The following is a 27,981-nucleotide window of genomic DNA, read 5'->3' on the forward strand; positions in this document are numbered from 1 at the left end:
TTGCAATTGATATATTTATATCTTTATATACATATATAAAATATATATCTTTATTTTTAAAAATTTGCTTCGGGCTTCCCTGGTGGCGCAGTGGTTGAGAGTCCACCTGCCAATGCAGGGGACATGGGTTCGTGCCCCGGTCTGGGAAGATCCCACATGCCGCGGAGCGGCTGGGCCCGTGAGCCATGGCCACTTGGCCTGCACGTCCGGAGCCTGTGCTCCGCAACGGGAGAGGCCACAACAGTGAGAGGCCCGCGTAACACACACACACACACACAAAAATTGTTTCATAGCATTTCATTGATGGACCACACTCTACTTAACCAGTTATCTATGATGGATATTGATACAGTTTTTAAACATTGGTAGTTATGAAAAATGTTTCCAAATAATTTTTGAACAAATACCTTTGCACAACTATCAAATTAATTGATAAAAATAAATTTTTGAAGTGGAATGGCTTGGCCAAAAGGTTGGCACATAACCAAGGCATTTGATGCACGTCACCAAACTGGTCACCCTCCAGAAAGGCTGTGTGTATGCTCTGCCACATGTAGCAGTACATAAGAAGGACAGCTTCCTCATTACCACCTATCATGACCATTCTTTCACATTTCTCATGATCTGAAGCTCAAAAATGATGTTTGGGGCTTCCCTTGTGGTGCAGTGGTTAAGAATCCACCTGCCAATGCAGGGGACACGGGTTCAAGCCCTGGTCCAGGAAGATCCCACATGCCAAGGAGCAACTAAGCCCGTGTGCCACATCTACTGAGCCTAAGCTCTAGAGCCTGTGAGCCACAACTACTGAGCCCACGTGCCACAACTACTGAAGCTCGCACACCTAGAACCTGTGTTCCGCAACAAGAGAAGCCACTGCAATGAGAAGCCAGCGCACTGCAACGAAGACCCAATGCAGCCAAAAATAAATAAATAAATAATTTTTTTTTTTTTAAGGGTATCTGGACAGCTATTTTAATTTACAATTCCTGGTTGTTAGTGAAATTGAAACTTTTTCTCATCTAGTTATCAGTCTTTTTACTTTCTGTTTTTTGGTCTTAAATGATTATGTCTATTGATTGGCTGGTTTTTGTTATGTTTTAAATGAACTGAATAGAAACAATTCTATTTTGATGACATTTAATCCTTTGTATGTCATACATACTGCAAATATTTTATGAATTTGTCATTTGCCTTTTAACTGTTTACTATCTTTTGTCCCATACAAAAGCTTTAAATTTGCATGTACTTTAAGCTTGCATTTTCCCCCTATTTTCTAATTCATTAATTTTTACTTTAATCATTAATTTCTTTCTTTCCTTAGTTTTTTTCTCTCCTTCTGACCTTTTTTTTTTTTTTTTTTTTTTTTTTGGTGGTACGTGGGCCTCTCACTGCTGTGGCCTCTCCCGTTGAGGAGCACAGGCTCCAGATGCGCAGGCTCAGCGGCCATGGCTCATGGGCCCAGCTGCTCCGTGGCATGTGGGATCTTCCCGGACCGGGGCACGAACCCGTGTCCCCTGCATCGGCAGGCAGACTGTCAACCACTGCGCTACCAGTGAAGCCCCCTTCTGACCTTTTAAATTTATTTACTTCTATTAAAATAAGAATTCTATTTAAAGTTATTAATTTTTCTCTGTGAATAACACTGGGTATATTTTATAATATTTCCTGTATAGTATTTTCATTGTTATTATATTTCAAATAGTCTGTAAATTAAGCATTGATTTCCATTTGGATTCATTCTTGGAGTGTATTTTTTCATTTCTAAGTAGATACGTTTTCACATTTAAAGTTTGCTACGTAGGGCTTCCCTGGTGGTGCAGTGGTTAAGAATCTGCCTGCCAATGCAGGGGACACGGGTTCGAGCCCTGGTCCGGGAAAATGCCACATGCCACAGAGCAACTAAGCCTGTGCGCCACAGCTACTGACCCTGCGCTCTAGAGCCTGTGAGCCACAACTGCTGAGCCTGCGAGCCACAGCTACTGAAGCCTTCGTGCCTACAGCCCGTGCTCCACAACAAGAGAAGCCACCGCAATGAGAAGCCTGTGCACCGCAATGAAGAGTAGCCCCCACTCACCGCAACTAGAGAAAGCCGGCATGCAGCAACGAAGACCCAAGGCAGACAAAAACAAATAAATAAATTTATTTAAAAAAATAAAAAAAATAAAGTTTGCTATGTGTCTCTAGTTTTCTAAAGCTTATTAGATATTCAATATTTATATATATTTTAAATATACACATACATATCTTTTGAATCTACCTTTTTTCTTATACCAATCACATTTTTCTTTTCATTTTGTTTTTTGCCCAGCTGATCTGGTAAAGATAAGGAGAAGGATTTTAAACTCTCATAACTACAGTGATTCTGTATGATTTCACTGTACAGTGTGATAACCACATTACTATAAATTAACAAAAGAAATAAATTTCTACTTTTTTTATTAAAAATGCTTCTGTGAGGGCTTAAATTTCAAAATAAAACTTATCACAATGAAACTTCTAAAATCATACTTGATGACAACATGTTTTCAAAACAGAATCATAAAAAATTCCTTTTATTTTGGGGCAGTGTTAAACCAATTCCTTTGAAAAATATCATAGGGCATACAAAAAGATGTCTAAAATTTTGTGAGAAAAAATACATCAAAAAAGCTACGACTTAAGACATCATTATTCTCTTATTTCTCATTAACTAGAGAGAAGTCACTTCTTTTTAGATACAATAGGGAAAACAAAAATATAAAACAAGCCCCAAACATCCTTCAGAGGTCCCTGTCCTTTCACCCACTGTGAGCTTTCTAAACAGCAGATCAATTCTTGCTTCCTTATAGAGTCTATTTGGCAAGATTCATAAATTTCGGAACACAATATAGATTCCACCTCATTTACCAAAGCTTTTTGCCTTCAATTGAACTATCCTTTTTTCCAACTGTTTAAAATTAAAGTTGGAGGTTCAAAAACTAAGCATTCATTAGCAACGCTCTTTTAAGACTGGTTTGCCAAAAAAGAACCAAAGGTTTATTGGTGTTGCAGTGATTGAAACAGACAATTCAGTTTTATATGCACATAGAACTAAAATAATACTTTGAGGCCAGTGAGTTTTCATCCTTTCTTTTAACTTTAATGGTGTTCTTATTAGTTTATGCATAAATTAAAGGAACCAGATGGGCTCTCCTTAAATCCCAGGGAAATACATTCACTAAACTTCTTTAGGAAAATCAAGGAAAGAATGTACATTATTCAAAGAAAATAAATAACCCTAATGGAGTTGACTATACCCAAACTACATACAATGTTCTTTCAGTCATTTTAAATACTAGAGAGGAAATATATTGGGTTGGCCAAAAAGTTCGTTCGGGTTTTTTTTCCGTAAGATGTTATACCAACTGACACTGTACTGTCTTCTCCTTCATCTACTAAGATTTTAGCACACAACACCAATAAGACATTTCCAGGTTTGATGATGGATTTTCAGTGCCTACTTATACTCTCTCACATATGACCAATTTAGGAGTTAAAGATCTGGCATAAGAGGCAAAACAAATTAACATGGATTTAACAACTGTGTTCTTCTGTGTAATATATTTTGGTGACATTCGATTTGGCACACTCTGTCTTTGCAAATGATGGCCAGAATCCAATGGATTACCAAATCAGTACTTTAGGTAATAACTATTTTTCCCACTAATGGAGACTGACAATGTACACTTGTCTTGCTGAATGTGTTAGAAAATTACTAGACAAAGTGTTTTTTAAATGTTGTTAAAACAGGTGTTCAAATCAGATTTTCTTTCCTTCTTCTTTCCTTAAATATCAAAGCCCTCAACTCTCTATAAATTACTGCATTTAACCTAACTAGAACTTAGTAAAAACTTAGTTATTTTTAACATGGCATGTTTTTAACATGTTTTAGCATGTTTCAGTTCTATTTCTCCTTTTCAAATGCTCCTTCTCTCCAATTAAGGCAGTCAACTTCATATTTTTGCTGGGGGGCATATAAGAATCCTTTAGTTTTTAAAAGTAAAGTTTTTAGACTGAAATTAAGTAAGTTGATAGTAAATTTCTCTTTTAAATGTAATAAAATATTCATAAGAGAGTAAATGTAGCATTTCTGTATAACTTAAAATTTTTTGAAGTATTCATTTCTGAACCTAGGGTTCTTTCCAGTTTTCATCAGTTTCATCTTTTCATCAGTGTTTCTGTACCAACATCATTAAGAAATTTGAGAGTTTTTATTATAGTATTTTATTCTTTATATTTTAAGGGCTTTTTCTACCTTCAATTTGCCTAATATATCAAAGATACTTAACTGAAACTCAAAGTCTTTAACAAAAACATAACACTAAATGTTTATTAAATTTCTAGATATGCTGGCCAAGCAAGGGCATCAAATTAAAGAAGGAAATTAAATGTCTTCTCTCTAGGACAAAGCATGGAGATTACTTTTTACCTGAAGGCCTCAGTTCTGAAAATGACATTCTGATTTACATTTGTGTTTAACCAACCAACCAAACAAACAAACAAAAAAAGCCCCAAACCTCCCTGTTACTGTATTATATTTGTTCACATTCCCCAAGCTGATTCAGGGAGTCCTAGATTATAGTCTTACTATGGAAGACACTGACTTGGAATCCAAGGTCTAGGGAAACCCCTCTAAGGAGGAGACAGACTCTAGCCGAAGCAACTTAGGATATCATTATGCCAATAGAAAAACATTTTCAAAGGAAAAGTAAGTAATGGGGCTGGAAGGAAAAATTTTCCTGAGCAACTGTGATCTCCTCACAAAAGTAAAATTTGCTTTTTAAGGACAAATAAAATACATATAATTGTTCAAGGAAGAATGTGACCCTTGGTGTTTTGCCCCATCATGCATTTATAATATAAACCTGTGTGTCTCTTGTAGAAGTTTTTTCTTTCTGGGAGTTTAGAGAATTAGCTCCCACACTCTAAGCATAATCTAAAGGTGGATGAAGCAGATCAATTTAGCTGTCATTGAGAAAATGAATAGTAGGGTTGCTCCATACACCTTATAATATACGTGTGTGTACGTATATATGTGTATGTGCACTATACTTAATGTATGTAGGAAGATGAATCCATTCATCCTGCTCATCTAAAGAAACATTAATTGAGCAGGCTTCATTCTCTTTAGTGTCTGATTAGTTATCATAAATAATGAAATACCATTCACTAAATAAACAATTAGCCTTTGTGAGTCTGAAATGAGTCACCTTTCATAGCTGGCTCATGTATATGGCAGGCAACAAGTCAGGTATGTTGCCTTGGGGACAACTCAGACAAGCATTCTAGCATGAGAGGGAAAAGTGAATCTCATATTCTCCTTTTGAAGACTCCAGATCTATACTATGGAGACAGCACAGCTTGTATTCCAGTGTTTTCCATTTATACTGAAATTCTAAGCTAAAGGAAAATAGCATGCAGATGTGCTCCTTGTGATTTGAAGAGGCTCTTTTGTGCCAGAGTCCATGGTCAGTATAATGATCATATTTTTAAAGTATTAGCCTTCTATTTTTTCACAAACTATTACTTATTCATAATATAGGCAACTAAGAATTAAGGCATAGGGGCAATAAACATCAGCTCCTCCAAAGCAGCTGCTCTTTAATTAAAAATCAAAACAGTTAAGTGCTTGCATATTTGGCACTCTTCAACCAACACTCTAACTGGCACCCAAATATCTCCCACAGCATTGTATCAAGTGTTTACACTGCAGACGGGGGCTCCAGGTGCCAGGAGACCCTGGAAGGCCTTCTGCAACATCCAAGAGGTAGCCTTGGGGAGCAGCAGCTTAGAATGTTTGAGTTTTATTGCTCATTGTATAATTATTTGAAAAATCAGTAAATTCTGTTAAACTGAACATTTTATTACCCAGAAGAACTTGGCCAAGCAAGACACAACAAATGGATGACTCCTATTATGAAGAAGAGTTTTCTTTGGGGAATTTTACAAATGCTTTTAAGTCATTAATGAATCACTAGTGAAAGAAGCAAATCATAAATGCTTTTTGAATGGCCTAAGGGTTAGCACCTCCCTAAAATGTCAGCAGCTGATTCCCTGATCCTCAGCATGTATAGGCTTGCTGTTAGTGCACTCACATAGCTCAGGCTATTTAAACGATTAAGAGATGCAGCACATGCAATTCTAGACAGCGACTCAGTGTAACCTAAGTGACCAGGATCAGAGATACTTACTATTCAAGAATCAAAATACATTATATGGTATAAGAACTAAAATTTTGTCCAAATGTTTTCTCCAACAGTGGTATATTAGTTAGAAATATTAGCTTTTACTTTGTAGAAGAAATCTTTAATTGATTTCATAAGTTACCTTCTGTTTTAAAAAGTAAACTATTAGTGGGCTGAGTTTGCCCCTCTGGTCCTTCACAAATGTCTATCTTGTACTTTTCTTATATTATTTTTAACTTTATTAAATATTATTACTTGGGTCATAAGCAATTATAGCAAGATATAAATTTATAAAGTGACACATTTTCAATACCAACCATCTCTATCACCTTATTCCATAATAGCACATTCCATCAAATTAAACTCCAAGATTTCCCACATTTGTTTTGAATTCTATATGTATGGCTTATGAATAGCAATTTTGATGAATTCCAGCTGGTTTAAATATGCAGGCAGACCCTTTATAACAGAATCCTTTCAATTCTTATTGTATTCAATAAGGCCTATTTTAAGTGGGCCACCTGGTAGGATAAAGCGCTAATAATTCTCCACAGGAAAAAAAAGAAAAACAAATCACCCTGCTAAACTTAAGACCATCTTCCCCAACTACGTTACTATTACATACCTAATATAAGTGAGAAGTAGTTCTAATCTTCTGGAAAAGTTGAATTAAAGTTTTAACAATCTAGCCACCCTATGAACTACTAAATTACTCATTTACCTATTATAATGACATTAAAATAATTTCCACCATTTGTATGTGTTGCCTGGTTTCACAAACCTATCATACACATTTCAGTCTCCCCCTCCATTCCCCACACCCTCCTGTTTCCATCCAGCTGGAATACATCAAGGGTGCAGAAGCCAAGGCAAATGTTGACCCCACCCTCCTCCATCCATTTTAAGGCACCTTCAAAGCCAGAGTACTGATCTAGCTCAGTTTCACCAGCAAAGCCAGCCATCCTGCTATTTAAGACACCAGTTTGGGGTTTTTATAACTACACATTAACATGAGAGCTTTGATTTTTGGTCAAAAACTTCAGCTGCACTGAGTTTCATCAGACTGTCTTCCCCTTTCTGCAGAAGAGTCCTCATTATTAAATCTTCATCATCTTTGCTCTCAGTGTTGCTCTCTTTCCTTATAATAACAACCTCTCTGAACTGTCCAATAACCAGCCCTGAGGAACATAATATTTCCCTTCCGAAAGGTCAAAAATGAATAGCCATGATGGTAGTCCAAGCTCTGTTTTCTCTGACATTTGCACACCCTCTGTCATTTGTGCACTGTCACAGACATTGGTCATTTCAAAGTGCACAGAAACACTCTCGCCAAGGCACATGAGGGAGGGGAGCGGGGGCTGGAGAGAGAGGAGCTGCAGTAGGACAAAGAACTTACTTTGTTGTTCCCCTGTGCATGTAGCCGCAAGGAAAAAGAAACAAAAAAGAAATATGTTAAACATAAATTTATTTTAAAATCATGAGGTTTTTCATGCTAGAGCAAAATCCAAACAAATAACTTAGCTATTCACTGACATCCCATTCATACACATACAGCGCCCAAAGCTCATGGACAAGTCAGAGATTCTGCTTATATTAAATGAAATCATACATTTATAACAGTAGAAAATTATGACAGAGATTTCCCCCTTTCTTTCTACTTGAAATACTTGAAGTGTGGGAACCTGGCCAAAAAGCATTGGTTTGAATTGGTAATAAGTGAACTGTTAGCATGAAAGGCAAAGTATTTAGTATGTCAGCTTGCCCTTTCCTGACAGCCCCTCCTCCAACGTGCCAAGCAGTGGAAAATTTCATCAGCCAATGCATTTTTAAACAAACACTGCATCCTTGGTTTCAAAGAAGGTGAGGGAAAAAAAATGAGTAGAGGAAAAGAGTGGGTGGCTCTGGGGAGACAGGGTAAGCAGACCAAGTTACGACCTCCATCTGTACCATTCCTTTACTTTGTAAATTATGACTTTTGTCTTGGGTTGGCATGGGAAGCGAAAACTGTATAGTGGGGATGCAGCCAAAATAAACACTGGTCCACATTCAAGAAAATGGGTCTGGAAAGGTTAGTCACAAAAATGTAGTCATTTCTAAAAGGGACACTCTGGATAGAGACACAGAGAGCCGCCAGCCACAGGCGGCAGGCAAATGGCTCTCCTGTTTCAAACTGGAGCTGCAGGAGTATGATTTATATCAAACAATTTAACTCACATATGGCTTAAAAAAATAAAACGGTGATTCATTACTCCCAGGGCAGCCCGAGTCCTCGTAAGGTCAGATCCTGTGAGGGAGACGTGATGGGATATGGGCAGGGAACAGATCTGAACTCTTCTCACAAGGGGCCCAGAAGGAATTTCTCTCTCCGCTGAGATGCAGAGTGGAAGAGAGCTGCAAGTGAAGTGTGTGCATCTGTGGAGAAGCCTGAGCACGGGTGGAGTAACAGGTTGAGCTGGAGATCTGGCATTTAGTTTTAAGAGAGGAAGTGTGTGCGGGGAAGTAATACATACAAAAATTTTCTGGAGAGCAGTAAGGGAACCATCACAGTAGAGTGTATTTTCTGGAAAACAATGCCAATTGGTGACTGGGGAAACGTCTAATTCAAGGACCATCGAGGCCATCATATTTAATAAAAGCATAAATTTAAAGACACTGGTAAAATAGTGTAGAGAAGTTTCTTGACATTGTGAGTTGCCGTGATATAACCATTAACATCACTGGCTTATGTGAAACATAAATAACGGTACAAGAATGAATGAAATCGGGGGAAAAAGAGTCTTTTGTAAAAGAATATGCCAGTGGTTCAATAAGGCAATAAAGATCCCCAAAGAGAATTTTATCAGGAGTGAAATATTTTTTAGAGAATAATGGGACCTTGGTTCTCCAAAGAAGTGCAGTATTGCTGAAAATACCTCAAACAGATGGGGTTTATTGCATTCCACAGCAGTGCAGCTTTTGATCTACCAAATAAGTTTCAGGAGTTCAACCAAGTATTTTTGCACATTAGGGAATGACTGCCTTCCCTGCTCGGTGGCAGATGGTTCTGTTTGTAGTGGCAACAGTGATGTCACAGAGTAGGGGGCCTTAATCCTTAAATATGAGAAACATACAAGTGGAGGACGTGGTGTGGCTTTGCGATTTCTTGTTTCCTTCAATCATTTCCCAATTGTCTATTCTGAGAGAGGCATAACAGTCATGACTGGTGAACTGTAAATTCTCTATAATTCCTCCACCACTCTGTATGGCAGCATTTATATTTAGAAAGTACCTCCACTGAAGAAAAACTAAACTCTTCAAAATTGGTCATGGAGCTGCTCTAATTTCTGTGGGAAGCACTGTTGGATAAGCTAAGAATAAAGTTATGTACAGCTGGACTAACATGGGCATTTTCTGTCTTGTACAAAAGACTGCTGAGTAAATGCATGGGAGTGGTCATCACCATATTAATAAATATTTATGGGGGTCTGTGTCCATCCCTCTTCTCCCCTATTTGTCATTTGCCACAGAGAAAAGTTCAGTTGCAGAGTCTATCCAAAAGGACTTTCTGATGTCCCCAAAAGATTTAATTATGCGATGGTTTCAACCTCCAAGGCAGTCCTTAAAAGCATGAATTATGACTGGGAGAGTCCTGGGAGAGTCCTGAATTCAGAGGTATAGTGAAGTTCCAGGGTGCTTCACTTTCTACTGTCATTTTTCATCTCTTAAATCGTATACTAGAGGGGAGGACCATCTATGTAGATAGCTAAAAAAACCCTTGTGAAAGTTCTGAGGTATATGACAACAAATATGCAAAACTGAATTTGCACCAAATTTATTTCAGGGCATGCACAGATTTGCAAGCTGCTTTTTTCGGATAGCCAGTCAACGAGCAGCTAAGGGTAGGCTTGTGGATTCTCACTTACCCTGACAGCCTCTATGGCTCACTCCTGACTAACTGATCGAGCCTTTGAGGCCAGCCTGTCCACAGGGCAGCAATTTGGTATCCTGAGACAACAGTTGGGGAAATTCTCCCCAGATCTCACTGATAGTTTCCAAAGAAAAGGGAACTACTAAACTGAGAATTACACCTTCATGGACACATTAATGATAGTCAATCACAATAATAAAGGCTACATGGCATTGAATGCTTTCATCCAGTTGCAGGGACTGAGCTAGATGAGATGTGCAACAGTATTCATTTAGTCCCATAAAATCACTCAGAGGAAGAGATTATTATTTTGTGTTTAAAAAAGAATAAACAACTAGAGAGTGAAGTAAGCCGCCTGAGCCACACTGCACATAAACGGAAGGGTCGGGATTCCAACGCGAGTGGATTTGACTTAAAGTCTACTTAACTTCAATGCACACAGAATGTTCCAAAGAATTTGGAAATCCTTCATGTTTATATATAAATTAAGTCATACTGTGAGCTGACAAAACTGTGTCAGAAAAATCAGTCATATGTTATACCACATTCTTTAGATATTTAATTAAATTTGCACTTATTTGTGTTCACACTTAGAGGAAAAATTTATGTACATGTGTCATAAAATAATATTTAAAAAGTTTTTAAATTATGACCTGCCTAGCTATTGATACATACACACACACACACACACACACACACACACACATTTTTGATGCTCCTTAACCTTGAGGGGGAAATGGTGCAGAGCAAGAAAGGGAATAAAGTTTTGGGTAGAGAGGTCAGTTATAAACTTAGCAGAGGAACTCAGTTTCAGGGGGACTCGGTTTCAGTCCCCACTCCTGTTTCAACTTTCTCCAAATCCTTGAGGGAATATCTCATCAGTAAAAAACAAAACCAGAAAACTATTAATTAATTCCATTAGAAGCATCTTTACTTTGAAACTGTGTAAAATCCCACACACTTATTTAACAATTTTATACTGACTATAATTTCAATTTAATGGCCAAAGGAAATAGAAATAAAAAATAAAATTCTGCCTAATCCAAATTCAGATTTAAATATATTTAAAATATATTCTGGCTGCTCAGAAAGCTCAGGTGATGGTAGAGTGCCAGAGTTGTGGCTCAGAGATGTTATGTCTAAGTTCACTGAGTAAGTCAGTGGCATAGTGGGAAACAAAATTCAGGACTCCTCATTTCCATTTTAGGGCCACATACTATTACAATATAATGCTCAGATAAGAAGTCTACATTTAGCATTAGATCCAGAAAGTTTAAGGGAATGAAGGTAATTAGAAAATGCACATGGGAATATAGTTGGGCTGTTGTACTTTATATAGATATCCACTATAGTTTTTTTAATCACACCGTAGAGTGGTTATTTATTTGTATCTCTCTCTCTCCACAAGACTTGGAATTCCTATAAAGTAAGAATTGCCTCCTTTTTAATCTTTGAATCTTTAGAGTCCACAATAATAGTGATAGATGAAACGAAGGAAGGAAGTGGGAGAAGATGGTGGAAGGGAAGGAAAGAAAGAAGAAAAATTTGTAGAAAACTCCAAGAGAAATGACCTAAGAGACAGAAGGAACAAGGTAGCAGAAAACTGTGATATGAGTGACATAAAAACTGTCCACCACGTGGACACGATAGAAAAAGATATGATGAGGATAAACATGTTATAAAAAAGTATGCAACCTTAGTTTGGACAAAAAAATTATCCAAAACGTCAATTCATTCAAATTTGGGTTATAGCTATTTATCTAAATGAAGCCAAACTTATACAATTTAGAAAAATGACCTATGTAGAATTTTTTCCAGTTAAAATAGAGATGTCTCATGTAGAGTTAAAATAGAGATGTATCATGTAGAAAGCAGAACTTTATCTAGATTCATATCCATGTATGACACATAAATGTTTCATTATTAGGGTAGGGATTGACTGATTTGCTGTTGACTCAATGGTTTATTGATACAAAAACAAAAACACCAGAAGTCCTAAAATTTTACTTAGAAAGAGACATCTGTTATTAGGTTACTCTGACTTCTTCATCAAATCTTTCTAAATTAGGAATAACTCTACCTAAAAGTATCGCTTCCCCCAAACCTAAGAGTGTTCACGAAATGCAATGTTTAGATAAGCATTCTACTTAGATTGCTTTCAGTAGTTAGCTTCCATTTAAACATCTGAAAGTCAAGCAATAGTGTAATATAACCTGCAGAACTACATGGTGCATAAGAAATGCAAATATTGTTTATGATGAAAACTGAGAAAAGTGATGCTCATGGCACACTGACAAGTTTAATTTCCTGTCATGTCTTTGGCATGTAGTAAAAAGCCCCTTTGTCTTGATTTTCCAAGCAACTGTACTAAATGTATGTTAATAAGCAAATAAAAATGATGTGAAAAGAATCAAAACAGTTTGTGTAGGACAACTCTAGATTTGCTTCAAATTGAGCAGCCTAATAAGAATAAATAGCAAATATCTCATTGAGCATCTTCTTTTGTGTAGAGCTATGGATACATGAAAATTCAGATTTATAAAAAGAGTTCACAGAGGGATGGGTAATTTTGCTTTTCCAAGACAGTTTTTTGCTCACAAGAGATGCATTACATAATTTTTTTTAAAATGGCAAACTTGTGTAGTGCATTTAAAATAAGTTTAGTTGACAAAATTATGATGTAAGAAAACATTTTCACAAACATTACAGTTCCTTGGAAGGAACACACACACACACACACACACACACACAAACACACTGACATTTTATATAACCAAATGTATTTGGAAGACAAAAAATATCATAAAGTATTTACAATCTCATTGGGCTGTATTATAAATATCCACAATGTTTTAATGCTCTTCTACTTGCTTAAGTAAGTAGTCTGTGATGAAAATAATAATTATTATCATCATCATCATTATAAATAAAAATAGAGTGCTTACTTGTGTTTAACCTGTCCAGTGCTTTCCCTGCATTATCTCATTTAATCCTGTCAACCACGCTATAGCAGACTCTCGTTATCTCCATTTTAGATGTGGGAATCTTGAAAGATAAAAGGGCTAGGAAACCTTCCCAAGATCTCACAGCTTGTATGTGAGCCTCAGGAATTTCAGTCTATGTAGTTTGATGCTAATGACTGTGATTTAACCCATAGGCTGTGCTGGTTCTCGTAACAATCCAGCCATAACAATCTTTTAAAAATATAAATCTTATCATGTCACTAACTGGCTTGAAACCCTCCAATGGCTTCCCATCTCACCCAGAATAAAACTCAAATGCTGGCTGCCTCCTTCAAGGCCTACATAATCTGGCTACTGACCACTTTTGGAAATCATCAACTACTTTTGTTCTCCTTCATTGTGTCTAGACACTCTGACTTTTTTTGCTGCTCTTCTAAGACACTGAGCTGGCTTTGTACTTGTTAGCCCTCTGCCATGAACACTCTCCATCAGATGTTCATATTATTTATTCCCTGCTCCTTTCAGGAGCCTACTCAAATGTCAACTCTTCAAAGGGGTCTTCCCTAATCACCTTACTAAAATAAAGCTCACTTGCCCCTCATTCTATCTGTCCCTTTAATTTAATTTTTTATAGAACTTATCACCCTAACAATCACACTCTACAATTATACTGTATCCATTCAATTATTTAACATCTGTTCCTTGGTGGGGCAGGACCTCACCATTCACCTCTGCATCACTAGTGCCTGGAAAGGTAGCTGGCAAAAACCACGTGCTCAACAGGCTTTTGTGGAATGAATGAATAAAACATTACATATATGTGCATTTTAAATATAAAATGTTTAATATAGAAATTAAACACACGACCATAAATGGATAGGAAAGAGTAATAAGTAATGATTAGAATTAACAACAAAAATAGAAGTGGTACAGAAGATACCTCTGTACTGCATATAACCTGGAAAGAGTCTGGTTTCACCTCATTTGGAAGGCACAGGGTGTGTCATGGGGGTTCACTGTTTTAGGTGTTAACCAGACAAGTGGAGGTTGAGATAGGGTTAAGAGGTCTACGTGAGAACTAAAATAACAGCAACAAGGAGAATGTTTTGGCACAAATCCTCTATCCTTTACCCCTGGAACTTTGGAACTTTGTTAAATTCCAGTGTAACCTCAGGGATATGGTCAGGTCTGAAATCCACCCCGAGATGCTTCAATTGTCCCACAATGTGCTCATATCTCAGACCTTCCCTTGAGAAGACTCCATCCCTATTTGGGGCCTAGAAATAACCCAACTTATACATGGTCAGTCCTATAAACTAATCTACAGCCAATCTAAGCACCACAAAGGTCAAGCTGGAGTAAATCCTTAAAGCCCAGTCTCATTGCTTAACTTCTGGGGGGAACCTGGATAGTACAATGTCTCGGGGGTAGCAAGTAAGCAGTGAGAGCCACTCATCTGCAGAGTCTGTTTAATGGTGTGTGTACATATGTTGGGTGGGAATTCTGAAGTTTAAATCCAGACTAGTCTGTGTAATATTACATTTTCCAAAGAACACAAATAGAAGGTCTGCTTATTAACTTGAATGAGAGAAGTGTCTCTAAGACCCTTGAAGTATATTAATAAAGATAAGTGGGAATAACTTATCTTTATTAATATAGCAATGTAATTTTTTTTGTTCTTTTATACTCACAATGACATTAACCAGAGTTTAATTTTGGATATATGTACTACAGACATAATGAAAGGAGGTAAATTTTTATAAAAATAAGTACATTTTAAAGAATACTAAATAGTGTTATGATTGATGATGTATATACTATGACTATATGAAGAATGTTATAAACTGCTTATATGAATACTATAGAATAGTATACTGTAGAACAGCATATAAAGGAAAATAAAATTTTAAATTTAAACAAAGAAACTCTCTTGCTTTGAGATTACATATATTATGTTTTATGGCAAAGTTGGGCATTTTCTTTAAAAATATACTGATAAACTTCTTATAATAGAAATCTAATGGATAAAAAAATATATAAGCAAAGTAGCAGTTAAAACTATGGCAAATTAATTAAGTCAAATAAGAACTAGCTTCTCCAGCATATAGTATGTAGAATTATGCTTTCTTAAACATGGTTAATAATTTTAAAATAAGAGATATATCCAACTTACTAAAGATTTATCTGGATAAACCCCAGCTCTTAGTAGAGATGCCTTCCAGCTGTCTACATCCTCCTGTGAATCACATGCCAGCTCGAGAAAGCGATAGTCTTTGTATACATTCCTGGAGTCAAAAAAAAATCATGCTTTTAGTTTTGAACCAAATTCAAAATGATATTATATCCCTGCAGATGATGATACAAATGACAGTCCAAATGAAGAGTTCTCTGACAGTCACTGAAGAAAAACAAAAACAATCTATTGCATTTAAAATAATTAGCAAATTCCTATATGTATGTATTATACAATTTAAAAACCCTCACATTAAAGAATTTAGAGTTATCTGTACTGCTGAGCAATAAGAAGGGAAGGAAATAACAAATGTTCTCAGTATGACACACTGAGTGCCAACTGACAGGGAGTTGTTCTGGGGGGAATGGATTTGCTATTGTCTAGTAATCAGATCAATTTTTGAAACTAATTTACAAATCTAAATGGCTCATAAAACTTTAAAATTATGGCAATAATCTCAAAAAACTAAAATATTATGCTGGATTCAAATCACAAATGCTCATCAATATTGTGAAAAGGAAAGAACATTAACTAATATTTAACAGAGTAAAGTGCCTGTGAAGTGCATATTGACAACTGGACAATACTATAATTTTATATTTCCTTTCTTAATAATAAAATAACACACAAGATGTAATAATACCCATTTAGAATAATTTAGAAACTAGATAAAGGTATAAAAATGGATACAATCAACCATTTTCTACTATTTACAGGTAAACCTATTTCTTTATATTCTTTTGTTCTATGCATTTTTCCACAGTTGAGTTTCCCTCTCTTTCTCACTCTCTCTCTCTCTAACAAGTTTGTGTCCTTTTCACTTACTATTGTATCATGGTCATATACTTATGCTATTACATCTGCATAAACATCAAATTATAATGTTATAATATTCATTAATATAAATGTATGATTATTTACTTGACCTCCTCCTAATATTAGATAAGTAATTTACTTTATTTGCAATCATAAATAATGCTCAAATAAATATTTTTATCCATAAGCCTTTGTCTTTCTACTTTAATTTACTACTATTATTTTCTGAGGATAGATTCTTACAGATAGAGTTACAGAATCAAAGTTATAATCATTTTTGAAGACAATGATACACATTCCAATCATCTTTCCAGAAAAGATAAACCAATTTAGAAAGATACTAGCAGTGTACAAGATTAACAATCTTTTTCTCTTCTTTATCTTTTCCAAGGTGTTCTCATTCATGGCTAAGAGTTTCAATTTACACCTAACTCAGATGGCTTACATATTTACATCCCCTGTCCAGACCTGCCCGACTCATACTGCTTATTGACTTCTCCACTTGAGTATCTCAAAGGCACTGTGACATGGATGACTGAATTGGTGATTTCAAACTTGATGTTCCCATTTCATGCAGCATCAGTGTAATGATGATACTGTGGAGGTACCTTAGACATCTTCCACACTCTCATATACCTCCTTACATTTTACCACTTAAAAGTGTACTTCCTGTATATTGACCATCATGTTATTATCATCTCTCTTTTGGATTATTACAACATCTCTTTAGTCTTGCAGCATCACACGACCACTTTAAATTTGCTCTCTACACGGAATCCTTATTATCTTCTGAAAATGTGAATCAGATATTCACATAAACATATCTGGTTATACCAGTTAAAACCCCTGGTATAAAACACTGCAATACTACATGTTTTTAGGAAAAGACCACCCTCACTATGATGGCCTACAAAGCCCTGCACAGTCTGGCCCAACATTACCTTACTCTCTAGCTTCTTTTCATACTCTGTTCTCCCTTGATTTTTAAGCCACACTGGCCTTTTATTTCTTCATATATGCCATGCTTACTCCCGAAGTCTTTGAATATACTGCTCTCTCTGTCTGCAGCTATCTGTCCTTCCCTCATCACACAGTTAACTCCTGTGCCTTCCCACACTCATGGGACCAGTCCACTTAAAGTACCCAGCAGTTGCACGTGTGCCACAATGAACACAGGAAAATAAAAGGACACCCAAAGAGGTCTAACAGCCAGAGAGACAAAGAATAAAGAAGGCAATCAGAGCAGTCTATCAACAAAAGAGAAAGGTTGGGGGTAGCAAAAGAATAATGAGTATTTGAAGAGGTACAAAAGGGCATTAGAAAAGACTTATAGAACTAAGAAAAATAAGATTTTTAAGTTAATATATTGAGTAGATAAGTTGAAGGAAAGGATGATCAATCTTGAGATTAGAATTAGTAGATGTTAAGATCCAGTAGGAGAATTAGAAAAATATAAAGAGAGAAGTGTGGAGGAAAGACCCAGAACATCTAACCTGTAAATAATAGGAGTTCCAGAAAAAGAAAAGGAAGATGGGAGGAGAAAAATAATTATAAAAAAGAAACTTTTTTTTTTTTTTGCGGTATGCGGGCCTCTCACTGTTGTGGCCTCCCCCGTTGCGGAGCACAGGCTCCGGACGCGCAGGCTCCGGACGCGCAGGCTCAGCGGCCATGGCTCACGGGCCCAGCCGCTCCGCGGCATATGGGATCCTCCCAGACCAGGGCACGAACCCGTATCCCCTGCATCGGCAGGCGGACTCTCAACCACTTGCGCCACCAGGGAGGCCCAGAAACTATTTTTTAAAAAAGAAACGTGAGCTTCCCTGGTGGCGCAGTGGTTGAGAGTCCACCTGCCGATCCAGGGGACACGGGTTCGTGCCCCGGTCCGGGAAGATCCCACATACCACGGAGTGGCTGGGCCCGTAAGCCATGGCTGCTGAGCCTGCACGTCCGGAGCCTGTGCTCCACAACGGGAGAGGCCACAACAGGGAGAGGACCGCGTGCCGCAAAAAAAAAAAGAAACGTATCCTGATTTTCATAAAGATCCAAATCTTTACATTGAAAGTGCTGTTTCAGGTAGAATTGATGAGAAAAATTAACACATACACACACGCTAGTATAAATCTTGAGCTCTGAGATAAAGAAAAGTCTTCTGTAAAGAAAGAGAAAGTTGCTTACAAAGGAAAAAGAATTAGACTGGCCCTGGACTGAACATTCAAAAAGGTAGAAGGCAATGAAATAGTATTCATGGATTCTTAAGAGGATTTCAGACTCAGAGTCCCACATCCAGCCAGGTTATCACCATATACCCAATCTGAGGGAGATGCTAAGGCAGTATTAGGATTACAACAACACTGAATGAACCTGCAGAGAGTGTTCAAGGGTGAAGAAAAACTAAGAGAAGAGAAAACAGTGGTGAGCAACAAAATTTGTCGTATCCATAGAGTCAAATCAAAATAAATAATGATAGATCATCTAAGAATTGCAATATAAGGACTAAATAAGAAGTCTTAAAGAAGAAGAGACACATTGCAACAGAAATTCAAATAGTCTAAAACTCAGGGGAGGGTGGAAGGAAAAAAAGATGCTCACAAGTTCTCCTCTGATGGGTACAGGAGTGAAGAGTAGGGAAGCAAAGGGATCCCAGAGTTCTCATATTGTTGGAAGAAGTGGGCGAGGAGAGAAGTAGGAGAAGAAAGCGTCTTGGGAGAGAAATATTTGATAATTTGCCTCATGGAATAATAGGGTTATGTACTGATGAGTGTAAATATTAATAAAATAAAAAGTACAGAACTCCCAAATTAAAAAAGAAAAATTAAAGAAAATTAATAGCCTCTTGATCAAATCAACAAAAAATTAAGAAAAGAAACAACAAAATAAAATAGGAAATTTTAACAATAGGAATAAAATCAAGTATATTAATTATTAAATTAATAAAAGTGAACTGAATTCTCTCAGCTAAACAGTTAATTTAGGTTATAAAAATAAAACCCAGTTATATGTTATTTGCAAAAATAAAGGAACAGGTAAAGATATATCAGATGAACACAAAACAAAGAAATAAAAATGCATGAATGGCAATATTAATATAGACAAGATAGAATTTAAAAGTACTGAACAGGATAAACAATTTAAAAGCACTAAATAGAACAAATAGAAATATTATATAATGATACAAAGTACAATTTATGAAGACTGGAAAATACTTATAAACCTGTTTGCACCAAATAATATAATAGACAAGTAAATGAAGCAAATGTTACTTTAAAATGTAGGATAAACTTGACATAACTATTGCATATAATTAATTAAAATATAAATATGGAAAGTTTTTAATATGGCATTTTCCAAATTAGATATAGTGGACAAAAAATAAGTAAGCACATACGAGAAATAAATAGTACAACAGATAAAGTAAATTTAATAGATTCCCTTATCGCTTAAATAGAAGATAAAGATGTTTTCATCATCAACAAACCATTTACAAAAATCTGTTATATACTTGGATCTGCACACATACATAATATCAGCTTTAAGAAATTTTAAAAAAGAGAGATTTTATGAATCCCATTCTTTGGTCACAAAACAAAAAAAAAAGAAAAAGAAAAAATGAATTTCTAAAAAAAAGACTCAAAAAGAAAATAAAAAGCAAGCACACTCCTCGATAATCCTTGTATTACAGAAGAAACCAAAACAAAATTGTAAATTATTTAGAAAGCAAAATAATATATATAAACACATCATATCCAAACGGTGGAGCACAGCAAAGGCTGTAGGAAAACTTATGGCTTTAAATATGTTCATCATTTAGAGAAAAAATAAAAAAAGTTAATATTCATCTATAGAAAGTATTAAATTAGGATAAAAAAACAAAATAAGCCAAGAAAGGAAGTTAACATAGATTAAAGCCAAAACTAATGAAATAGGAAATATTAAGATAACATAAAGGATAAAGACATCCATGAGTATTTTCCCTTTAGTAATAGATAATAAATTTATAATCCTAATTAGGGGAGAAAACAAAAGTATGCAAGATCACAAATGAGAAAGGATAGAATACATACCCACAAATATATAGGAGATTGAGAAAATTACAATCAAATACTTTATGCAATCTTATGTCAAAACTAAGAACCTAGAGGTAATTAATAATATCCTAAAAAATATAAATCAACAAAATTAACTCAGAAAGAATTGGAAAACCCAAGTTGCTTTTACAAGACACTGCTAGTATTAAGGTACTTACTTAAAAGACTAACACTGACTGCAAGACAAATATACAAAAATCATGGAGGGACCTTCAAAATGGCGGAGGAGTAAGCCGTGGAGAGCACCTTCCTCCCCACAAATACATCAGAAATACATGAACATGTGGAACAACTCCTACAGAACACCTACTGAACGCTGGCAGAAGACCTCAGACTTCCCAAAAGGCAAGAAACTCCCCACGTACCTGGGTAGGACAAAAGAAAAAGAAAAAACAGAGACAAAAGAATAGGGACAGGACCTGCACCACAGGGAGGGAGCTGTGAAGGAGGAAAGGTGTCCACACACTAGGAAGCCCCTTCGCGGGCGGAGACTGCGGGTGGCAGAGTGGGGAGCTTTGGAGCCGCGGAGGAGAGCGCAGCAACAGGGGTGCGGGGGACAAAGCGGAGAGATTCCAGCACAGAGGAGTGGTGCCGACCAGCACTCACCAGCCCGAGAGGCTTGTCTGCTCACCCGCTGGGACGGGCGTGGGGCTGGGAGCTGAAGCTCGAAGGGCTTCAGAGGTCAGAATGGCCATCATCAAAAAATCTACAAACAATAAATGCTGGAGAGGGTCTGGAGAAAAGGGAACCCTCTTGCAGTGCTGGTGGGAATGTAAATTGATACAGCCACTATGGAGAACAGTATGGAGGTTCCCTAAAACTAAAAAGAGAATTACTATACGACTCAGCAATCCCACTACTGGGCACATACCCTGAGAAAACCATAATTCAAAAAGAGTCGTGTACCACAATGTTCACTGCAGCTCTATTTACAATAGCCAGGACATGGAAGCAACCTAAGTGTCCTTCAACAGATGAATGGATAAAGAAGATGTGGCACATATATACAATGGAATATTAGCCATAAAAAGAAACGAAACTGGGCTTCCCTGGTGGCGCAGTGGTTGAGAGTCCGCCTGCCAATGCAGGGGAAAGGGGTTCGTGCCCGGTCTGGGAGGATCCCACATGACGCGGAGCGGCTGTGCCCGTGAGCCATGGCCGCTGGGCCTGTGCGTCCGGAGCCTGTGCTCCACAATGGGAGAGGCCACAACAGTGAGAGGCCCACATACCACAAAAAAAAAAAAAAAAAAGAAACGAAACTGAGTTATTTGTAGTGAGGTGGATGGACCTAGAGACTGTCATACAGAGTGAAGTAAGTCAGAAAGAGTAAAACAAATACCGTATGCTAACACATATATATGGAATCTAAAAAAAAAAAAAAAGGTTCTGAAGAACCTAGGGGCAGGACAGGAATAAAGACACAGATGTAGAGAATGGACTTGAGGACACAGGGAGGGGGAAGTGTAAGCTGGGACAAAGTGAGAGAGTGGCATGGACATATATACACTACCAAATGTGAAATAGCTAGCTAGTGTGAAGCAGCCACATAGCACAGGGAGATCAGCTCTGTGCTTTGTGTCCACCTAGAAGGGTAGGATAGGGAGGGTGGGAGGCAGACGCAAGACGGAGAAGATATGGGGATGTAGGTATATGTATAGCTGATTCACTTTGTTATACAGCAGAAACTAACACACCATTGTAAAGCAATTATACTCCAATAAAGATGTTAAAAAAATACAAATCAATGACTTTCCTCAATACACCCAATAACTGAAATGGAAAAAATACTCCATTCACACTAGGAGAAAGGCTATAAAATACATAAAAATAAATTTTTTTAAATTAAGAAAATTATAAGATCTTCATAAATGGGAAGGCATATTTGTATGTGTTGATTTGATTACACTACACTGCTAGGTCTTACTAAGTGACTAGCACTAGTAGGTATTCAATAAATACTTATTGAATAATGAGTACCATCACACCCTTAAAAATATTGAGTATCATCTCTAAAACACCTTTGAAAATTTTATAATTTAAATGATTCTCAGGGCTTCCCTGGCGGGGCAGTGGTTAAGAGTCTGCCTGCCAATGCAGGGGACACAGGTTCGATTCCTGGTCCGGGAAGATCCCACATGCCAAGAAGCAACTAAGCCCGTGCGCCACAGCTACTAAGCCTGTGCTCTAGAGCCCATGAGCCACACCTACTGAGCCCATGTGCTGCAACTACTGAAGTCCACGCACCTAGAGCCCATGCTCCGCAACAAGGGAAGCCATCGCAATGAGAAGCCTGCTCACCGCAATGACGAGTAGCCCCCGCTCACCACAACTAGAGAAAGCCCGCGTGCAGCAACGAAGACCCAGTGCAGCCAAAAATTAATGAGTAAAATAAATAAATTTTTAAAAAGTGATTCTCCATCAAAGCTTTAATATTTCTGCAAAGGAGGATGAGCATTTTTATATATTTATGGAAATGATGTTCTTTGTTCTGATTTCATTACATACTTTTTGTATATTATTGTAATAATTTCTCATTTTTATTTGCTTTTGCCTGACATATCTTTGTCTCTTTTACTTTTTTGCTTTTATCCATTTGTTTTAGTTTTTAAAAAGAAATATCTGTTATAAATGCTAACTGTAAAGTAGGCTTTTATTTTTCATCCCAGTTTGAAAATCACCTCCTACAATTAGGAAAGTTTTAATCATGTTTATTTCTCGCCTTTTTGGTTTCTATATTATTTTAGTGGTTTTCAGTTCTACAGGTAAATGACCATCTTAAAGTTTTCCAAATTATTCTTGAATTCATTTTTGTATATAAAATTCCTGTATATAAAATTCCTGTATATAAACTTTAAGAATAAAATAATAATTTTTGGCTTCTTGGGGGATTTAGAAGCTTTTACTTTCCACATTACCTCATGACATTTGCAAATCTGTCTAGAAATATTAACTTAGAATATTATTTCTGAATTATTGTTTTCACATTTCTTTGAGGCTCCTTTTTTTCTTTTTTTACTTTTGTATTCAATTTTGTTACACTTAAGCAATTATTTAGATGGAACGCTACATGTTTAACTTTAATAAAGATTTATCATCAGGCATTTTCTACCTGGACTTCTCAATTTGTAAATTCTTACTTGGATTCATTTTTTGAGCTGACTCAAACTAGAGTTAGCTATCTAAATTTCTGGTTGGGGCAGTCTCCACATTTCTCACATTGATTCAGTGAGTAAGTGAAGAAATTTCTTATTGTTTTTTACTGTTTAGCCCAGTTTTTCTTATTCAGGGTAATGCATGCAATGGTCACTCAAAGGATTTCAATCTAGTTCACTCTGTGTGAGTCTTGCAAATAGTTGACTGACATTTCCACTTTCCAGTGCTTTTGAGACTTTCCATCTCTGTTGTATATGAGTTTCTGGATATAGCAATGGATGGAGAAGGGCAAAAGAGAAGCTTCTAATTTTTCACCATCTTTATAAGAGGTCTTCTTATTTAACCTTCATAGCAACCCTGCAAAGTTGGTTATAGAGTGGTTTTACAGTTGAGGAAGCTGAGATTCAGAGAGATTAGGTGACTTTCCCCAAATCACATAGCTAATTAACGGCACAACCTGGGCCTACCACGTTCCTTGGCATATAGACTCTGTAAAACAAATATTAGTTGAATGAACAAACAAAGAAATCAATGAATAAATGAACTATGGAATGAAGTTGGACTGTGCTTATTTTTAAAACCAACTTTTTCATTTTTGACTGGACCCTTAACTTTCTACAGAAAACCTAAGATTTAAAAAGTTTGAAGAGACAAACCATAATAAGTAGAATGAGTATTTTTTTTTTTTTTTTTGCGGTATGCGGGCCTCTCACTGTTGTGGCCTCCCCCGTTGCGGAGCACAGGCTCCGGACGCGCAGGCTCCGGACGCGCAGGCTCAGCGGCCATGGCTCACGGGCCCAGCCGCTCTGCGGCATATGAGATCCTCCCAGACCGGGGCACGAACCCGTATCCCCTGCATCGGCAGGCGGACTCTCAACCACTTGCGCCACCAGGGAGGCCCAGAATGAGTATTTTTAATTAAAGTGGGACATATTTAAAGGAACTATATTTTCCTAGTATGACAGTTTATTGTTGGAAAATTTGAAAGGTCATATCTTTGCTACAGAGCAGAAAGGGTAATGGATTATCTTGATGGAATCAAAATTCATCAGTTTTTAGTTTTCTAATTACCTCTCTACAATAGCTTTTAACTACCACTTAGGTTTCCATCTGAGGCATTTCCACTGCACAGTATGAGTTCCTTGAAGATGTAAAGGTATGGGGAAGGCAAAGCTGGACAAATGCCATGGGAGCTCTTGGCCAGCTGGAAAGCATGAAAAGTAGAGGGTACAGACTTTCCACACTCTCTAAGCAGATCTGAAGAATTCAGCTTTGGCCCACTCTTACTGACCTTTCTCCAGAGTATTTTCTTTCAGGGGCTCTTCAAATGGAAAATCTTGATTTTTTTCCCTCAAAGGATAGCCAAATTCTTGAGAGGGAAAATAATTATCTGGTTGAAACATTAGAAGAGGGTCAAAGGCTTCTGGTGGCTTTGGCTGCTTCATTTTTACCCATTTTTGAAGCCTCGTCTTAGGCTGTGTCTAGACATCCAAGGAGAGTTGGATACAGGTCTAAAACACTAAACTGAGCTGATTTACTGGAAGTCTCATAAATTCTGTGGATGCAGCTTCCAGGTTCTCACCTCATGCTGTAGCTATATAGATAACCCACAGCAATTTGTACTGCCTGCATTTTTTGTTGTTGTTTAGTCTATTTCAGCTGCAATCACACAGATATGGGCTTCTGAATGATTTCACTATGAAATCAAGCTGAACTATATGTTTTGCAGTTTGAAAAAATAAAATTCATCTCAATATTAAAAATGACCATAAGAAATTTTATCCCATAAGTAAAAGGCTTTTAAGTGTTACACTGTAGAGAACATGACCACGTGATGAGCCCATGTTTTGATTATATACATAACTTTCATTCACATCATAAGAATGTCTTTGGGTGTTAAAAATGTGAAGTTTAATTTCTTTGCCTATGACAGTTCTTCAAACATCTGAGACCAGATATTACGTGTCCCACAAGTCTTCTAGTCCCCAAGCCAACACTTCTGCCAACTTTTCCAAATGTTTCTCATATGAAGAGGTTTCTAGATAACACTGCATCCTTCTTGCATTCTTGTGAATTTGCTCTATTTTAAATGGATTTTCTGAAAATGAGATGCCAGCAACTGATCACAAATCTCCAGATGCGATATTATTCATATGTAAGGAAGAAGTCTGGCAGAATTTTTGCCTGCTTTCTGGACAGAAAACTTTTACTAATGTAAGTTTAAGTAAAACACAGTAGAATATAGTAAAGACCATAAACACCTATTGAAATCCTGGCTATTATTATCATTTATTATCTTATATGACGTTGGAGAAGGCAACCTCTTTGAATTTCAGTTTACCCACCTATAAAATGGGGATAATAGCATTATCTATCTCAGGCTTACTATGATAATAAAATACGGTTATGGGGCTTCCCTGGTGGCGCAGTGGTTGAGAATCTGCCTGCCAATGCAGGAGACACGGGTTCGAGCCCTGGTCTGGCAAGATCCCACATGCCGCAGAGCAACTAGGCTCGTGAGCCACAACTACTGAGCCTGCGCGTCTGGAGCTTGTGCTCCGCAACAAGAGAGGCCACGACAGTGAGAGGCCCGTGCACCGCGATGAAGAGTGGCCCCCGCTCGCCGCAACTAGAGAAAGCCCACGCACAGAAATGAAGACCCAACACAGCCAAAAATTAATTAATTAATTAATTAATTAAAATTTTAAAAATTGGATCATATATTCATCTTTAAAAAATAATAATAAGGTTATATGCGTGAAGAACTTATTTCACACCATGCCCAGCATTGGCTAAATGTACAAGTAAAATATATAAAGTACAAAAATTATTATTATGCATTACTTTCACTGCATTTAGGTCCCTTACATTTGACGTCCTATAAAACCAGACCTCTCCTGGACTGAATGCATATAGAGTTTTTAAAACATGAGTAAAATTTATACTTAGCATTATTACATTTCATCTGGTTAGTTTGGGCCCATTTAACAGTTTGCTCAGATGTTCCGAATCCAAATTCTGGCAAACAATATATTCACAATTCTTCCTGTTTTGCATTATCTGCATATTTATTACATAACATTCCCATATCATTATCAGAGTCGTTGGTAATCATATTATAGACCTAAAACAGACTTCAAAGGATCCCATACCAGAGTTACATGTTCCATTAACTTGTACCCATTGGCTATCAACAATAAGACTTTAAGATTTAATCATAAGACCATCATAAATGGACTATCAACTTATGTCTCTCTATTTCCCCTCACGCATATTTCAAAAGACTATATCAAGGTCTAAGTATATTATATCTACTCCATTCTATTAAAAATTTGGAGTCAGTTTGGTTCAACTTGTTTTTCAATATTCAAAGAAAGTTCCTATTGATCACTGATATCCTTTCTAAATAATTATAAATATCAATTTCATAATTAATTATAGATGTATATAGCAGGGCAGTGATGATAAACTCATCAATCAAATTTCCATTTTGTTTTCCCTTTTGAAAACCTGGACAACAGCCTCCTCTGTGGACTTTTTTTTTTTTACTCATCCACTGATCCTACCACATATCCACTCATCATCACCCTGCTATGTCTTCACTTCTGTGCACACTCAGTTTAGCACTATAACTACAACCTTGCAAACTTTTGCATCCCTTTCCTGTCTTTTCCTTCACCATTTTATTTACCTAATAAAACTCCAACTGAATTACTTTCTTACTCAGCTCGGATATCCAAGTTGCTAAAGAATCCAAGAGAAAAACTATACAATTGTGATGACTAAACTCACTTCAAATATCAAATGGGCACCTAACTTTTCCAGACTTCCCTACTATAAATCTTCAGTCAATATGCTTTCTCACTGTACTAGAGGATTACTTCATACCTTTTTTTCCCTCAAATCTCTAATACACCATCTGCCACTCACACTTAACAGATAATTCTGCTTCATACTACACAGGAAAAACAAATACAATCTGATGAGAATGATCTATCTTCTTTCCATCAAATCCACCAGACTACCTGCATTAGCAACCACAGGTTCGCCTTCCTCTTGTACCATGGAAGACCAAACCCTCAACTTATACGCTAGGTCCCATCTCTTCTAATGTCTTCCTGAACTTCCTGCAATTATTTCTTTTCTCTTCCATGTCAACAATTTCTTCCTTTCTACTATTGGATCATTCATATGGCATACTAGCATGCCTCAAAAGCAACCATCTTAAAACACACACACACACACCACACACACACACACACTTTCACTTTCACCCCCTAAGAACTGCCTCATTTCTATTTGCTTCTACAGTGAAATTCCTTGAGTTATCTTGAATCATTTTCTCCATTCTCTCTCCTCTCATTCTTTCGTCAATCCAACCCAGTGAGATTTGTGATCCTGCTACTCTATAGTTACTGGTCTTATCAAGTTTATGTGATCTACATGTTGCCACAGAAAATGCTCAATTCCTAACCTTCATGTGACTTGCCTTCACTGCAGCATTTGACATTGTTGACCACTCCCTCTCTTTAATCACTGTCTTCCCAAGACTTTTGCAATATCACACTCTCCTGCTTTCCACACTTCTACCCTACTGACTGCAGCTTCTTAATCTCTTTTG

The 27,981-nt window shown here is 36.9% G+C and overlaps 1 protein-coding gene across 8 annotated transcripts in view; it reads right to left on the bottom strand.

The window, feature by feature from the left end:
• DNM3 (dynamin 3) overlaps positions 1 to 27,981 on the bottom strand; it is a 576,796-nt gene that overhangs the window by 86,358 nt on the left and 462,457 nt on the right. For all 8 annotated transcript variants that reach the window (XM_060091253.1, XM_060091252.1, XM_060091255.1 and 5 more), the window contains one exon: positions 15,247 to 15,358. In XM_060091253.1, coding sequence (XP_059947236.1) covers positions 15,247 to 15,358 — 112 coding nt within the window. The remainder of the gene's footprint in view (positions 1 to 15,246; positions 15,359 to 27,981) is intronic.

This window comes from Mesoplodon densirostris, chromosome 2 (assembly GCF_025265405.1).
Source record: "Mesoplodon densirostris isolate mMesDen1 chromosome 2, mMesDen1 primary haplotype, whole genome shotgun sequence".
Taxonomy (NCBI): Eukaryota; Metazoa; Chordata; class Mammalia; order Artiodactyla; family Ziphiidae; genus Mesoplodon; species Mesoplodon densirostris.